Source organism: Erinaceus europaeus, chromosome 13 (genome assembly GCF_950295315.1).
Source record: "Erinaceus europaeus chromosome 13, mEriEur2.1, whole genome shotgun sequence".
In the NCBI taxonomy this organism is placed as follows: Eukaryota; Metazoa; Chordata; class Mammalia; order Eulipotyphla; family Erinaceidae; genus Erinaceus; species Erinaceus europaeus.
The window spans coordinates 11,009,696-11,027,736 of NC_080174.1; the positions used below are offsets into that span (position 1 = coordinate 11,009,696).

The following is an 18,041-nucleotide window of genomic DNA, read 5'->3' on the forward strand; positions in this document are numbered from 1 at the left end:
ACGATGTCTTAACTTTTTCTTTGTTTTCTGAATATTGTCCTTTTGTCCCTTCAGTGGAAGCTTGTTTGTTTGGTTTCTGTTCTGCTTCTTTGAAGATTAGTCCCTGTCATTGTATCGCTTTTCTGTGATTTCAGAAAGCAGTAAACATAGATTTCACTATCTGGTTAGAATGACTCCAACACTTTTCTGAGCACTTTTTGAGTAGCTAGATTTTACTTTGGTTTTTTGAAGAGAAGCACTGTAGTTTCTCAACATGACTTTAAAAAAAAAATAGAAATTGGTTGACTGAAGTTTAATCAAATACTGTAATTTTAGGAATATTTTAGATATTGTCTTAGAACACAACTTCATTAAACTGTCCTTTCAACTATGTTATTAAATAGATCCAATTTAACCCTGCTCTTCCCAAAGCAGAAGCATTTACTTAAAAGAAATACTGGCTATATTTTCATGAGATGGCACTTTATTTTTACTTTTAGTTTATAACTTAAACAAAAAAATACTTTATACCATATGGACGGGAGAAAGCTACAAAAATCTCTAGTATGGTAATTTAGTTCAAATCCTTGATATTGTGAATATAGGATTGTGATAAGTTTGGGTTGCTTGATATGTGTTCTAACACATTTCTAGTTCTGTCCATCTTACTAATTCTCCTTTCCATATCAGGACATTCCATTGTCTTGTGTATCTGGAGTAGATATAAGTTGGGCAGTAGCACTGGGCTTTGCACTATCTTGCAACACATCTAATATCCTTGTTCGAGAAACCTCTTGAGTATTGTTTCTTCAGATAAGCTTTCTGTCCCTTTCTCTCTTCTCCATCTGGAAGCCCTATGATATGAATCTTATTCCTCTTAATATTACTACATAAATAACATGCTATTTCCACTTATTTTATTTTACTTTTATTAACTTAATTATTTCTCTCTGTATTTTTTTGTCAATGTTCTCTGTCCTATCCTCCAGCTCACTGAGTCAGCCTTTGGCTTCAGTCAGTCTGCTGTTGAGTCCCTCTATAATACTTATCCATGTGGTTATTAGGGAATCTGGGCAGGAAGAGCGATGGTCCTCTAAATGGGCTTATGTTTCATTGGATTCCAGTGATTTTTACAGAGATCTGAAATATTTCTCACAACTCTAGTGTGACTGTTTGTTCTCAGGTATACCAGAGTTTGGAACATGAGCTGCAGAAGCATGTGAGTCGACAAGACACTCTGCAACAGTGCCAGGCCTGGCTTTCTGCAGTCCAACCAGATTTGAAGCCAAGCCCACACCCACCTCTCAGCAGGGCAGAAGCTGTGAAGCAGGTAATAGACTCCTGGGAGTGTGTATTACTCTGTGATTCATTTAGGCATTCAGTGAAGAAAATATTCATTACCAATTATATGTCAAGTCTTGTTGGCTCCTGAGTATAGAGAAGTTCATGTAAATTCTGAGCTTTATGATCATGCTCAGGTTCATGTTCTGTCTAGGGAGGTGAGCGAGCACAATGCTGGGGTTTGACCAGGTGGATTAGAAAGAGCATGTCTGGGGCCAGGCGGTGACGCGCCTGGTTAAGCACACACGTTACAGAGCACAAAGATTCAGGTTCAAGCCCCTGGTCCCCACCTGCAGGGGGAAAGCTTCACAAGTGGTGCGGCAGGGCTGCAGGTGTCTCTCTGTGTCTCTTTCCTTCTCTATCTCCCCCATCTCTATCAAATAAATAAATAAATTATATATATACATATATATTTGTGTGGGGGTGGGTGTGGAGTGAAGCGCAAACCAATATACTTTAATGAATCATATGAAACATTAGTTGTTGAGGGGCTGGGTGGTGGCACACCTAATTGAGTGCACACACTGTCATGCATAAGGACCCAGGTTCAAGCCCTCAGTCCCCATCTGCAGGATGGAAGCTTTGTGAGCAGTGAAATGGTGCTACAGGTGTCTCTCTCTCTCCCTCTCTATTTCCCTTTGCCCTCTGGATTTCCCTCTCCCCTCTCAATTTCTCTATCCAATAAATAGGTAAATAAAAAAATTAGTTGTCGACATGTGAGAAGAGTTTACTGTATATATACATATATATATTTTAGTGGACAATTATTTTTTTATTGGGGAATTAATGTTTTATATTCAACAGTAAATACAATAGTTTGTACATGCATAACATTCCCCAGTTTCCCATATAACAATACAACCCCCACTAGGTCCTCTGAATCCTTCTTGAACCTGTATTTTCCCCACCCACCCACCCCAGAGTCTTTTACTTTGGTGCGATACGCCAATTCCATTTCTACTTGTGTTTTCTTTTCTTTTTTTTTTTATTGTGCGGATATTTTTTTAATTATCTTTATTTATTTATTAGATAGAGATAACCAGAAATTGAGAGGGAAGGAGGAAATAGTGAGAGGGAGTGACAGAAAGTCATCTTCAGCCCCGCTCCACCACTTTCAAAGCTTTCCCCCTGCAGTGGAGGACCGGGGGCTCGAACCTGGGTCCTTGTGCACTGTAACATGTGCGTCCAGCCAGGTGCGCCACCACCCGGCCCCTGAGGGTTTTTTTTTTTAAACTTCTTTTAAAGTAAATATTTTTTAAAAGATTTATTAATTCATTAGAGAGAGTGAGGGAAAGAGAAAAGCAGAGTATCACTCTGCTGGGGAGTGAACTCAGAGATCAAGCTTGAGAGTTCAGTTTGTCACCCACTGTGTCACCTCCCGGAACACTGGATTTTATTGTTAAATGATTATGCCATCTTACTAAGTTTTAGAGATGAATAATGATTCAATAGGGATTGACTATTATTTTATATTGTTTCCATAATCAACACTTAACCACTAATTTTAATTTAGAAGTAAAATGCCTTAGGTAAGATCTCATTAAAATCACATGCACCACCTTAAATCTTTTATTTATCTGTTTCCCAGGTAAATTGGCTTACTGAATTGAGAGAAGAAAGTTACAGTATAAAAATAGAATTGGTTGGAGTGGCCAGGTGGTGGCACACGTTCTACTTGTGTTTTCTTTTCTGATCTTGTTTTTCAACTTCTGCCTAAGAGTTTAATGTATATTAATTGACACCCACATGCTTAAAAATGTTCCCGCTGAGACTCACTTATTCCCATATGAATGTATGTTTTTAAACTTCTATGCTAAGCATGTTAACCCTGTGGAAAATAATTTTGGGTCTGGGCAGTGGCTCACTTTGTTAAGGGGTCCCCATCTGTAGGGAGAAAGTTTCACAGGGAAATAAGTCTGCAAGTCCGCCTCTGTCTCTCTCTCTCTCTTCTCTCTCCTTCTCTATCTCCCCCTTCCCTCTCAGTTTTTCTCTTGTCTATCCAATATTATACATACATATTTTAAAAGAAAATAATTGGGGGGGGGGCTGGGCAATGGCATACCAGGTTAAGCACACATAGTACAAAGTGCTAGGACCTGCTAGAGGATCCCGGTTCGAGCCCTTAGTTCCCCACTTGCATAGGTGGTGGTCACTTCACAGGTGGTGAAGCAGGTCTGCAGGTGTCTTATCTTTCTCTCTCCCTTTCTGTCTTCGCTCCATTCTCAATATCTCTCTGTCCTACCCCAAAAAATAAAAAGAAAATAATTGACAAGAACTTGTTTATAAAGATTATTGTTGACAGATACAAAGTAAGTGTACCAGATAAGTAAGTCATGACCATAGTAAACAATTCATAACCAAATGTTGAGATGAAGATAATATGCTTGTGTATGTATTTAGCCAACATAGAACAAGTGCCCTGTTAACTCATCCCCAAAGTACTTTTCTTGGTTTGGGTGATTTACATTATTTCAGTCAAGAACATGATCACAAAAGCTTATCCATTACACTTTTTTTTTTCGCCTTTAGGGTTATTGATGGGGTTTCGTGCCTGCACTATGAATCCACTTCCCCTGGAGGCCATTTTTTTCCATTTGCTGTTGTTGTTGGATAGGACAGAGAGAAATTGAGAGAGCAGGAGAAGATATAGAAGGGGAGAGAAAGATAGACACCTGCAGATCTGCTTCACTTCTTGTGAAGTGACCCCCTGCAGTTGAAGAGCCGTGGGCTCGAACCGGGATCCTTACACAGGTCCCTGCACTTCGCACCATGTGCGCTTAATCCAGTGGACCACCACCCAGCTCCCACATTACACTTTATAAATGCACTCAAGGCATTTGACACTTAATTGTCCTTGAATCAGGAAAAATGAGTTGAAGCTGTGGGGAGAGTCCAACTGCACGGGCTTCCAGGTTCAGTCCCCAGCACCACATATACCAGAGTTCGGAGATTCTCCAGTCTATCTCTGCCTCTTAGAGAAAGAAAATAACAGTTGAAAAAATATATTTTATTTAAAACAAAAGGATGAATTGAGATTGTCTAAACTCTGTCTTTCCATTCAGCTTACTTTCAGAAGTGCTTTACTCTGAGCAATTCAGACTAAAACTTGCATTTCCACTTTTTAAAAATTTATTATTTTTGTTTTGTTTTTGCCTCCAGGGTTATTGCTGGGACTCGGTGCCTGCACCACGAATCCACTGCTCCTGTAGGCTTTTTTTTTTCCTTTTTGTTGCCGTTGTTGTTTTATCATTGTTGTGGTTATTACTATTATTGTTATTGATGTGATTATTGTTGGATAGGACAGAGAAATGGAGAGAGGAGGGGAAGACAGAGAAGGGGAGAGAGAGATAGACACCTGCAGACCTGCTTCACCGCCTGTGAAGTGACCCCCCTGCAGGTGGGGAGCCGGGGGCTCGAACCAGGATCCTTGCATCCACGCTTGTGCTTCGTGCCACGTGCGCTTAACCCGCTGCACTACCATCCGAACCCCACTTTTTCGCTTTTTTTTTGACTACTCAAGAAAAGCAGCAACAGGGAGGAGAATAGTATTGATGTCAGTGACCTTTTTTGCTGAAATAGGAAGAGATTCCGGACACCTGCTGGAAATAGCCATAAAGACAGGGAGGGACTCATCCTTCTCAAGTCCCCTGTGGGGTGACAAAAGGCACACTGTTTGGGTTTCTGTCCTTTTCATGCAGTGTCTTAAAACACTCTGCCTCACTTTAGAAAGAAGCCAGGGAAGGGAATTAGAGACTCCTGGGTCTTAGATCCTCTGCCAGGGAGGAAGTGTTTATTTGTTGGCATGTTTCTGCCTCACTGCCGTTCACTCTGTTTTGTTTTAATTACATTTCTGCTTGGCAAGCGCTCTGTCCATACAGAACAGAGCAGGTCTGAGCTGTTGACTAGTGGAGACGTGTGAGAGGAGACCCCATTGCTCACAGCTTCAGATCTTGCAAGGCCAGGCAGGTCAGGCTTTTGATGGCTGCCATTACAATTTGATCACAGACCTGAATGTCACTTGTATGCTCTGTGTCTCCATGTGGTTAATGCCCAATAAATAATGATAATATTCTCCCCACTTGACCCTGATTTGATTCCTTAATAATTCCCTACATGAGTGGGTGTGGTGCACACACTAGAGTGCACATGTTACTGTGTAGAAGGACCTAGGTTTGTGCTCCTTGTCCCCACCTGCAGAGGAAGCTTCACAAATGGTGAAACAAGCCTTCAGGTGTCTCCCTTTTTTTCTCCCTCCCTCCCTTCCCCTTCCCTTTCAATTTCCCTCTATCTTTATAAAATAAAAGAAAGAACAAAAAGTGGAAAGTGAAAAATAAGACTCTGGGAGAGGTGGGTTCATTGTACAGGAACCAACCCCAGCAATAGCCCTGGTTGCACACACACAAATAACAGTAATAATAATACCACCTTTGAGTCAGCAAGTTAAATTCACCTGGGAGGCTGTCTGCTTTTTTGCCATGTGTGCAACTCAGGATCAAGCCCGGCTCTCACCTCACTGAAAGACGCTTTGGTGTTCTCCCTCTCTCCTCTCTCTGTCTTTGTCTGTATTAAAAAAATGTCCATTCAGAGGTGAAGCCTCAGTGATGGCAGAAAAGTCAACAAACATAAAGAATGGCTTATGTTTTTAGAAGCCATTAGATGTGGATTTGGGAGAATAGGAAAACTGTGTTACCAAATTTGTCTTTGAAACTGATTTTATTCTTATTCTTCTGATCATCTCCAGGACCTTACCACTCCGGGCTGACTTCTTCAGATAAGAGATGGCGATACATCAAAGCAGAGAGAGACAGAGACAGAGAGAAATCATAGCACCAAAGCTTCCTTCACGTGGCAGTGCCTAGGCTCAAACCTGGGTCTCACACATGGCAAAGCAGCGTACTATCCAAGTCAGCTAGTTTGCTGATCCTGATATTTTTATATTTCTGTTTTCAGTCACACTTTTTTGTTACGAAAGAGAAATCAGTGCACCAGCCTGTCATGGTTTGCTTGTATACTTTCTATTTCTCTCATTAGCATAGAAGAACTCTAGGGGCTGGTACAACCAGTAGAGCACAGTTGTTACTATGCATGAGGAACCTGGTTCAAGCCTATGGTCTCCACCTGAAGGGGAAAACTCTTTCTTTCATTCATTCTTTCTTTTCTTTCCTTTCTTTCTTCTTCTTTTTTCTTTTTTTATATTTATTTTCCCTTTTGTTGCTCTTGTTGTTTTTTATTGTTGTTATAGTTATTGTTGTTATTGATGTCATTGTTGTTGGATAGGACAGAGAGAAATGGAGAGAGGAGGGAAAGACAGAGAGGGGGAGAGAAAAAGAGATACCTGCAGACCTGCTTCACCGCCTGTGAAGCGAACCCCCTGCAGGTGGGGAGCTGGGGGCTTAAACCAGGATCCTTCAGCTGGTCCTTGCATGCTTAACCTGCTATGTTACCACCCAACACCCCTTTTTTCTTTTTTAATTTTTAGTGATTTAATAATGACTAACAAGATTATAAGATAAAAGGGTACAGTTCCACACAATTCCCAATAACAGAGTTCTGTGTCCCAGGACCTCTATAGGAAGCTTCCCTATTCTTTATCAAGGAATATGGGAGAAATTCTTTATGGGGTGCAGAAGGTGGAAGGTCTGGCTTCTGTAACTGCTTCTCCACTGAACATAGACATCGGCAGGTCGATCTATACCCCTAGCCTATTTCTGTCTTCCCCTAGTGAGGCAGAGCTCTGTAGAGGTGTGGTTCTGGGACACATTAGTGAAGTTGTCTGTCCAGGGAAGTCAGGATAGCCTCATGGTAGCGTCTGCAACTTGGTGGCTGAAAGATGGTATGACATAAAACAATTGTTCAATAAATAGGCATCCAAAGGTGGGAATAGGGTAAATGAAACTAGGGGTCTTTGTGTGGAAAGAAGCTGGAAAGTCTTTTTTAGGTATGTTCCCAGTGGCCCATGACTTCAGTAATTTTTGCCTGAGCCTGATAGTTAGCATGCGAGTGGACTGAAAGTATTGTCTGGGAAGATGGTATCAGAATTGAGAACAGGACTAGAAAGCTGGATCGGGACAGAAAGAAGCTCCCAAATTTGAGAAAAGTATACAAAATCCATTAACTGTTAACCTCATCGATCTGACCTAGGGCCCGTGTCTGTTCATATTTAGCAGAGGAGCAGGGGCGGACTTCTATGAGTCTGAGAGCAGTACTAAAACTATCTCCCTTTCTCGCTTTCCCCTGCCCCCCGTATAAAGATAGAGATAGCCACTAGAATGGTAAAGTGGCAAAAAAAAAATAAATAAGTAAAATAGTAATGATTTATGCTCAGTATTTATTTACTATTTTTTAAAACAGATTTACTTAGTGATTTTGACATGTGAGAAAGACCAGAACATTTACTCAGCTCTGGCATATGGCACCTCATGGATGCAAGTTCTGTGCTTTACCACCGAGCTAGCCGCTAAGCCCTTAGACCAAGTTCGTTTGTGTGTTTGTTTACTTTGATGAAGCCATGTCCTCACACATTTGTGACTTCATAGCTTTGGATTTTTTTTTTCATTCAGATAGAGAGATGATAGAAAGTGAGAAAGAAAGGAAGGAAGGAGAGAAGGAAGGAAGGAAGGAAGGAAGGAAGGAAGGAAAGAAGGAAGGAAGGAAGGAAAGACAGGAAGGAAGTGAGAGAGAAAGAAAGAAAAAGAAAGAAAGAGAGATAGATATCACAGCATTGGAGCTTCCTCTGGCATCACAGAACCAAGTGATTCTGGGAGCCATAGGCCAGACTGCCCTGTGAACAGTCTCTAAAGCTCTAGGTGCAGGATTTAAAACACAAAGTGTATACACCTCAAGCATCTACAAAGAAACATCCCCTACACAGTTCGTCTGTGTAGAGCTCCAGTGTCCAGCTGGAGTCTTTCTCAGATTTATGAAAAGCGAGAAGCACTACAGAGCAGAGCATGCTGCAGAGAAAGCGAAGCTAATCCTCTGAATTTGAATCCGAGCCAAGGAAACCTCCGAGTCGCCCTGCCCCACCCCACCCTGTGTCCATCATCTGCAGGCATAGTTCAAGACAGCGAGCCGAGCCAATCGATTCTTAAGCTGAGTTGAGTTGTGGGGAGGAAATTCGAGACATGCTGTTCAGTTTTTCTCTGCAAAAACGCGTCAGGACACTTCTGACAGCCGTATAGAGAGCAAGCTATGATGTGAGCAGGGGATGTGGAAAGTCTGCTCAAGTTGCTTGGGCGTTCCTGTTTTCCAAACCTCACAGACTTTTCTTATTAAAATGGGCAACTGTTGGCTGACAAAGGGATTCTTTCCCACGTGTCCTGAATTCACTCGTGCACGTCACTAATCCACATTTCCAACAAGGGGAAGAATACTATAAGATGATCTTTGAAGGTGCTGGGCAGTGGCGCAGTGGGTTAAGCGCACATGGTGTGAAGTACACACGACTGGTTCGAGCCCCCGGCTCCCCACCTGCAGCTGGGTCACTTGACAGGCGGTGAAAAACAGGTCTGCGGGTGTCTATCTTTCTCTCTCCCTCTCTGTCTTCCCTTCCTCTCTCCATTTCTCTCTGTCCTATCCAACAACACTGACATCAATAACAACAACAATAATAACAATGAGAAACAACAAGGGCAACAAAAGGGGAAAAATAGCCTCCAGGAGCAGTGGATTTGTAGTGCAGGCACCGAGTTCCAGTGATAACCCTGTGAAATACTGACAAACTCCTTATAAATGGAAGGAATGTTGGCGACCTACAGGTAGCACACACCTCTTTCACATTGACAGTTTTTTTATTTTTTTTTTCTTCTAGGTCAAACACGTCAGAGCATTGCAGGAGCAGGCCAGGACCTACTTAGATCTTCTTTGTTCCATGTGTGACTTGTCAAACCCCTCAGTGAAAACCACAGCCAAGGACATTCAAGAAACAGAGCAAATGGTAATTTGCTTTGAATAAGTTATAATGGCTCTGTCCACTTGAATCTATTTTCTTGCTTTACTGGTATTTATTTATTTTTATTTATTAAGACAGCAATTGAGAAGGAAGAGGGAGGTGTAGGGAGAGAGAAAAGACACCTGCAGCACTGCTTCACCACTCGTGAAGCTTCCTGCCTATAGGTGGGGACCAGAGTCTTAAGTCTGGGCCCTGTATTGGTAACTTGTGAGTTCAAACGGGTGCACCACCACGCGGGTTACATTTTCTTGTTTCAGTGTTGCATGCGGGACTGAGAGAAAATATTTCCTTGAACTGTGCCCTCATTCTCCTGCAACCATTGTTTCCATAAGTAGATAGTCAACTAAGTCACCGAAAAGGAAGCGCATACAATACTGGTACCCCCACATTGCTCAGCTCTGGTGTATGGTGGTGCAGGGTATTAAGCCTGGAATTTCCAAGCCTCAGGCATGAGAGTCTCTTTGCATAACCATTATGCTATCTCCTCTACCCAACCCCTAAATTGAAACTCAGATGTTTAGCCTCAAGGAATACTGGACTGGTTCATTCACACCTGTTTTTATTTTTCCCCTTAATGATTTTCTCTTTCCCCAATTCTTGATTCGTTGCTGTTTCTTTTATCCTTTGCCATCTATTTAAGGAAATAGTTTATATGTAACAGACTCCTCATTATTGCTTTATAACATGGATTAAAAATGTCTTTCTAATTCGTGGGCAGTGTTTATACAGCATTGTATAAAGGAGTCTGAGGGAGTTTATAGGTTTCATTGGAAAATTTCTGAGTTACCAGTACCTGCTCACAGCCAGTAGATGGCAGCACTGGGGCTGTGTTCACCACTTCTGGTTTAAACTAAAATGCAAACATGTTTGTGTGTAAACGAAAAATAAAATGTGGTATTGGTATTATATTGATGAAAACTTCACAGAATCATAAAATTATACAATGAAGAAGAAATGTCTTAAAATAATTCAGTTGTTTATTTTGATACTATAGTATCCAAACAAATATGACTTTAAATTATTAGGAAAACTGGCATTTCATTGATTTTTTTATAGAAATGATTTATTGAAGTAAATTATATGATTTCAAAAACCAGTGAAGAATATATGAGTTGTATCCAAAACCTTAACACACACACACACACACACACACACACACACACACATCAAAAGAGAGGGAGAGAAAGGCCCCAGGAGTGGTAGAATTGAACATATATAATTGATCCTGATGCACAAAATAAAAAAGTAAATAAATAAAATTTCAACCCATGATTTTTTAAAAAGTGAATTGTTGGGCCATTGGGGGGGGAAAAAAAACAAAAGCACTTGAATACTGTGTCCCTTTGTCATGCAGGCCACCCAGGTTCAAGCACCTGCCTCCCTGCACTGAAGAAAGCTTCCATATTGTGGGCTCTTTCACCCTCTCTCTGTCTCTCTGCTGCTCTGTCTTAAAGTAAAAAGTTAAATCTCTTAGCATTTCACAATACCTATTGAAATCATGTGGCCTAAGACGAAGTCTTCAGAAATACTAAACATGTAAATAAACTCTGCCTTCCTCGTAGCTAATAATTATTTTGGAATGTTTGTTTTATCATTTTATTTTATTTATTTTTGTGATTAATAATAGATTACAAGACTATCGGGTTATAAGGTATAGCTCCACATCACACCCACCACCAGAATTCTGTGGCCTCACCCTCCCAATGGAAACCACCTTCATTTTTACAAAGTCCTAGAGATAGTTTTTTTTTCTTTTTTTCAGGGTCATGTATTCCAGTTTTCTAGATTCCACATGAGTGAAAAACATACTATCATTGTCTTTTTTTTTAATTTCTTTATTGGGGGATTAATGTTTCACAGTCAACAGTGCATACAATAGTTTGTACATGCATAACATTTCTCAGATTTCCACATAACAATACAACACCCACTAGGTCCTCTGTCATCCTGTTCCAAGACCTGTATTTCCCCCCTCAACCCCCACTGAGTCTTTTACTTTGGTGCAACATGCCAATTCCAGTTCAGGTTCTACTTGTGTTTTCTTTTCTGATCTTGTTTTTCAACTTCTGCCTGTGAGTGGGATCATCCCATATTCATCCTTCTCTTTCTGACTTATTTCACTTAACATGATTTCTTCAAACTCCATCCAAGATGGGCTGAAAATGGTTAAATTGCTATTTTTAATAGCTGAGTAGTATTCCATTGTGTACTTGCTCAGCCGCTCATCTGTTGTTGGACACCTGGGTTGCTTCTAGGTTTTGGCTGTTACAAATTGTGCTGCTATAAACATAGGCATACACAAATCTTTTTCGATGGGTGTGTTGGCTTCCTTATGATATATCCCCAGGACAGGAATTGCAGGATCATAGGCCAGGTCCATTTCTAGCTTTCTGTGAGTTCTCCAGACTGCTCTGCTCTCCACAGAGGTTGGACCCATTGACATCCCCACCAGCAGTACAGGAGGGTTCCTTTGACCCTACAACCTCTCCAGCATGTGTTGCTGCTACCTTTCTGATGTATGACATTCTCACAGGAGTGAAGTGGTATATCTCATTGTTGTCTTTATTTACATTTTCTGACAATCAAAGACTTGGAGCATTTTTTCATGGCCTTTTGGATCTCTTCTGTGGTGAATATTCTGTCTATGTCCTCACCCCATTTTTGGGTGGGGTTATTTGTTTTCTTGTTGTTAAGTTTGGCAAGCTCTTTATATGTTTGGCTATTAGACTCTTGTCTGGTGTGTGACATGTAAAGATCTCCCATTCTGTTAGAGGTCTCTTGGTTTGGATATTGGTTTCTTTTGCTGTGCATAAGCTTTTAAATTTTATGTAACCCCCTTGGTTTATACTTGCCTTAGTCTTCTTTGACATTGGATTCGTTTCATTGAAGATGTCTTTAAAATTTATGCGGGAAAGAGTTCTGCCAATATTTTCCTCCAAGTATCTGATAGTTTCTGGTCTAACATCCAGGTCCTTGATCCACTTGGAATTTACTTTTATGTTTGGTGAAATATAGTGTTTCAGTTTCATTCTTCTACATGTTTCAATCCATTTTGTTTTTTCCAACACCATTTGTTGAAGAGACTTTCCTTTCCACATTAAATAGTCTGGGCACATTTGTCAAATATTAGATATCCATAGGTATAGGGGCTTACTTCTGGGCTCTCAATTCTATTCCACTGGTCAGTGTGTCTATTCATGTTCCAGTACCAAGCAGTTTTGATGACAATGGTCCTATAATACAATTTGAGATCTGGGAGTGTGATGCCTCCAGTTCTGTTCTTTCTTCTCAAGATTGTTTTGGCAATTCTAGGTCTTTTCTGGTTCCAGATAGACATTTGTGGCATTTATTCTATTCTCCTAAAAAATGTGCTTGGGATCTTGATGGGGATAGCATTAAATTTGTAGATGGCTCTGGGTAGTATATTCATTTTGATGATGTTAATTCTGCCAACCCATGAACATGGAATATCTTTCCACTTCTTTGTGTCTTTTTCAATTTCCTTGAGTAGTGACTCATAATTTTCAGTATACAAGTCTTTCACTTCTTTGGTTAGGCTTACTCCTAGATATTTTATTGTTTTTGTTGCTATGGTAAAAGGAACTGATTTCTGGATTTGTTTCTTCTAACTTAGTGTTTGCATAGAGGAAAGCCACTGACATTTGAATGTTAATTTTGTAGCCTGACACCTTACTGTATTGCCTGATGATTTCCAAAAGCTTCTTGCTGGATTCTTTAGGTTTTTTCTATGTATAGTATCATGGTTTTTGCAAATAGGGAGAGTTTGATTTCTTCTCTTCCAATCTGTATCCCTTTAATTCCTTGCTCCTGCCTGATTGCTATAACAAAAAATTCCAACACTATGTTGAATAGTAATGGTGACACTGGGCAGCCGTGTCTGGTACCTGATCTGAGGGGAATTGCTTCCAGTTTTTCACCATTGGGTTTGATGTTAGCTGTACGTTTGCTATATAATATAATATAATATAATATAATATAATATAATATAATATAATATAATATATAGACTCCACTATCTTCATGAATTTTCCATCTACTCCCATTTTTGTAGCATTTTTGAAGATGAAAGGATGTTGGATTTTGTCAAAGGCTTTCTCTGCATCTTTTTATATTAACATGTGGTTTTGGTCTTGCTTTTATTGATGTGGTAGATCACATTGATTGATTTACATATATTAAACCAACCTTGCTTCCCTGAGATAAACCCCACTTGGTCATGATGAACAATCTTTTTAATATACTGCTGTATCTGGTTGGCTAGAATTTTGTTAAGTATTTTAGCATCTGTGTTCATCAGAGATATTGGTCTGTAGTTTTCTTTTTTGGTTGTGTCCCTATCTGCTTTTGGTATCAGAGTGATGTTGGCTTCATAGAAGCTGGAAGGGAGTATTCCTATGTCTTCAATCTTCTGGAAGACTTTTAAAAGTAGAGGTATTAACTCTTCCTTAAAGGTTTTGTAGAATTCATTTGTAAAACGATCTGGTCCAGGATTTTTATTCTTGGGAAGGTTTTTGATAACTGTTTCAATTTCGTTGGGTATGATTAGCCTGTTCATATTTTTTTTTATTTATTAATTCTTTAATTAGTGATTTAATAATGATCAACAAGATAGTGAGATAAAATGGGTACAGTCCATACAATTGCCACCACCAGAGTTCTGTATCTTGTCCTCTCCATTAGACGCTTCCTTGTTCTTTATCCCTCTGGGAGTATGGACCAAAGATCTTTATGGGGTACAGAAGGTGGAAGGTCTGACTTCTGTAATTGCTTCTCTGCTGGACATGGGCATTTATAGGTTGGTCCATACTCCCAGGCTATTTCTATCTTTCCCTAGTGGGGAAGTAGCCTGTTCATATTATCTAGTTCCTCTTTACTTAATTTTAAAAGTAGGAAAACATCCATTTCTTCCAGGTTCTCTTAGCATATAATTGTTCATAGAAGCCTCATATGATATATTACATTTCTATGGTGACTGTTGTGATATCTCCTCTTTCATTTATGATCCGATTTATTTGGATCTTCTCCCTTTTTTGTTTGATGAGTCTGGCTAAAGGTTTGTTGATTTTGTTCACTCTTGCGAAGAACCAACATTTACTTTTGTTCCTCTTTTGTATGGTTTTCCTATTCTCAATGTTATATATTTCTGCCCTAACTTTAGCAATTTCTGTCCTTCTAGTTGCTTTAGGGTTCCTTTGTTGTTGTTGTTGTTCTTCTTCTTCTTCTTCTTCTTTTTCTAGGTCTTTAAGGTGGGCAATCAGGTTGTTTATTTGAGCTTTTTCTTGTTTCCTAATGTGTGCTTATATGGATATGAACTGCCCTCTCAGTACTGCCTTAGCTGTGTCCCAAATATTTTGATAGCTTGTGTCTTTATTTTCATTGAACTCTGGAAACACTTTGATTTCTTCCTTTATTTCCTCTTTGACCCAGTAGTAGTTAAGTAGTGTACTGTTGAGCTTCCCCATTTTGGGACTATTACTAATCTTTTTTTGATTGTTAAGTGTTACTTTAATTCCACTGTTGTCTGAGAAGATGCTTGGGATTATTTCAGTGCTCTTATGTTTGCTGATGCTGTCTTTGTTGGCCTAACATTTAGTCTATCCTTGAGAATGACCCATGTGGAATTGAGTAGAGTGTATATTCCAGTTTCTTGGGGTGAATGACTCTGAAGATGTCCAATAGACCTAGTTTATCTGTCTTGTCATTTAGCTCCCTCGTGTCTTTATTGATTTTCTGCCTGGATGATCTGTCAAGTTGAGAGATTGGGGTGTTGAAGTACCCTACTATGACTGTGTTGCTGTTAATATATTGCTGTAGCTCTTTCAGTAGATGTTTTATGTATTTAGATGGCTTTTCATTGGGTGCAGAGATGTTCATAATCAATAAGTCCTATTGATTGACTGATCCTCTGAGCATTAATTAATGACCACTCCTATCCTTTTTTAATTTTATTTATTTTAAAGTCTATCATGTCAGATATGAGAATAGCTGTTTGTTGTTAAAATTCGGAGGCTCTAGCTGGCCGGGCTAGCTTCACGGGCGGGTAACAGAGATGACCAGAGACATACGGCTGGGCAGGGAAGCTGTATTTCTTTATTCAGAAACAACGATTTATAAACTAAGACAAACTAATCACCAAACAGAACTCTTTTGCCTCTTTCCCCCGTGGCGGCACCAAGCACTCTCGAACTCTGGAACTCTGGAACTCTCTCCTTGGGTTCCTTGGGGCGGGGACAAGCGGGCCCACAAAAACTAGCAGGACTGAACCAATTTTCTTGGCAGGGGGAGAGCTAGAACAACCCAATGTAAAGCATACAACAATTCCCCCTTTTCTTTTTAACTAAATGACCACAGTATCAAGGGTGTGGGGTGAACAGAAACCTATATCGTACAGGCATTTTTAAAAAAGAAACTGGCACAAACATGGAGAAACATGTAAGCAAGTAACAAGAACCAGTGTGCTGCCAAGGGAAGGCCTGAGGGGGCCATTTTTTCGCCTCTGTGGGCAAAACTTTATCAGCTTAAAAAAAAAACATTTCTTGCCTCTGGGGGGGCATACATGTCTCGATGGGCATTTGTATGGGGACGGGGAACAGCCTAGAGTCCCAAAGGCAGCTGGCTGCAATTTACTTACTATGAAACAAAACTTGTCATTAGCATAATCGTAGCGCAATCTAATGTTTCTAATAGAGAAGGAATTTGAGACTTTTACATATCAACAACGTCTTTTTAACCTTTTGTTACACCCATTCAAGATGGAGACACACCCTAGTTGTGCGCAGGAAAGAAAACCTCAGGCATGAGAATAATTAGCATAGCCATTGTGTAATCTACCATTTCTAATAGAGAAGGTAATCGAGAGTTTTACATATCAACAAGTCTATTTAACCTTTTGTTATACCCATTCAAGATGGAGACACACCCTAGGTGTGCGCAGGTCTTTAGACCAACTTAGTTAAAATATATTGATTGTTAACTAATTTTTACCTCAGACTTTAAATGTAAGTTAATTTTATCTTTATGAGAATTACGTTGAAAACCTTTTTCATTTAACTTTGACTAGTAAGAATTTAGCCTTAAAGTTACTGTTTACCAAACTTTAAACATACACATAAACATGGTCATTAATGCACAAGGAGAGAAACCTTTGTTACGAAGACATGTCATTTCAAACACGAATTTAGATATGTACTGTCTTAGTTGTTGGGGGGGGTGCGTTGTCCAGTGGTGGTCTCTTGGGCAGCTTCACTTCTAGGAATTGTAGGTTGCGATCTCTGGATGAATCTCTGCGTATTTTAGCTTGTCTGCCTTCAGACCCAAGCTGGAGATCTCGGCCAGGATGTCCAGTTTTGGCAGGGAGCCCGGGGGGTTTGGGATCTGTCCAGAATTCATAGCCTTAGGGTGGGCGGGCCAGCCTTGTAGAAGGCGCGGGCCGAGGTGCCCAGGGGTGGCGACCATGATAGGCCACCGCTGCCCTGCCCCATGGCCCTGCCATGTCTGCTGCCCTGTTCCATGGCCCTGTCATATCTGCTGCCCTGCTCACAGTGGCTGAGCAGCGTGGAGGGATCCCACGTCCAGTGCCCTGCGCCACGCGGTGGAGAGCCAGCTCTTGTGGGCTGGCCTCGGGCTCTTGCGTGTTGGCATCAGGCTCCTGCATGTTGGCATCGGGCTCTAGCATGTTGGCACCGGGCTCCTGTGTGCTGGCGTTGGCCTCCTGCAGGCTGCGGGGCTGCGGGGCTGCGGGCGCGGTGCGTGGGGTTGTCCGGGCGCAGCCGGCTGGCTGGCTGCTCCACCAGGTGGAAAAGGCAGCTCTGCGCCTCGCCTCTTGCCCGCTGGCTCTTCCCAACTCCACTGGCTGTTCTGAATGCGCCCGAGCGAGTGGAAACCACAGAGTGGTCCAGAGATAAATGTTCCAGAAACAGCAAAACAGTCTTGTGAAGAAAGAGCAGAGGCCTTTGGAGATCTCTTCACAAGCAGAAGAGAAGGCCTTAGTACATAGGTAGCCAAATTGTCTTCACTTATCTGGGAGATGCGCAGGTCAGGTCCACGTAGGCGCCATTTGTTGTTAAAATTCGGAGGCTCCAGCTGGCCAGGCTAGCTTCACGGGCGGGTAACAGAGACTCGAGGACAACGGCTGGGTAGGGAAGCTGTATTTCTTTATTCAGGAACAACGATTTATAAACTAAGACAATCACCAAACAGAACTCTCCTGCCTCCTTCCCCCGCAGCGGCACCAAGCACTCTCCCACTCTGGAACCCTAGCTTCACGGGCGGGTAACAGAGACGACCAGAGACATATGGCTGGGCAGGGAAGCTGTATTTCTTTATTCAGGAACAACGATTCATAAACTAAGACAAACTAATCACCAAACAGAACTCTCTTGCCTCTTTCCCCCGTGGCGGCGCCAAGCACTCTCAAACTCTGGAACTCTGGAACTCTCTCGGGGTTCCTTGGGGTGGGGACAAGCGGGCCCACGAAAACTAGCAGGACTGAACCAATTTTCTTGGCAGGGGGAGAGCTAGAACCCCCCCAATGTGAAGCATACAACAGCTGTTCCTGCCATTTTTTTGGTCCATTGGCTTGTATGATAGTTTTCCATCCTTCACTTTGAGTCTGTGTTTGTCTTGTTGACTTTGGTGGGTTTCCTGTAGACAGCATATTGTTGGGTAGTGTTTTCTGATCTATCTTCCTACTCTGTGCCTTTTATTACATGAATTCAGGCCTTTGACATTTATTGATATGATAGATTAA

The 18,041-nt window shown here is 41.1% G+C and overlaps 1 protein-coding gene across 2 annotated transcripts in view; it reads left to right on the forward strand.

The window, feature by feature from the left end:
• The window catches only part of SYNE1 (spectrin repeat containing nuclear envelope protein 1), a 606,430-nt gene that overhangs the window by 320,207 nt on the left and 268,182 nt on the right, over positions 1 to 18,041 (forward strand). For both annotated transcript variants that reach the window (XM_060205315.1, XM_060205316.1), the window contains 2 exons: positions 1,163 to 1,309; positions 9,131 to 9,256. In XM_060205315.1, coding sequence (XP_060061298.1) covers positions 1,163 to 1,309; positions 9,131 to 9,256 — 273 coding nt within the window. The remainder of the gene's footprint in view (positions 1 to 1,162; positions 1,310 to 9,130; positions 9,257 to 18,041) is intronic.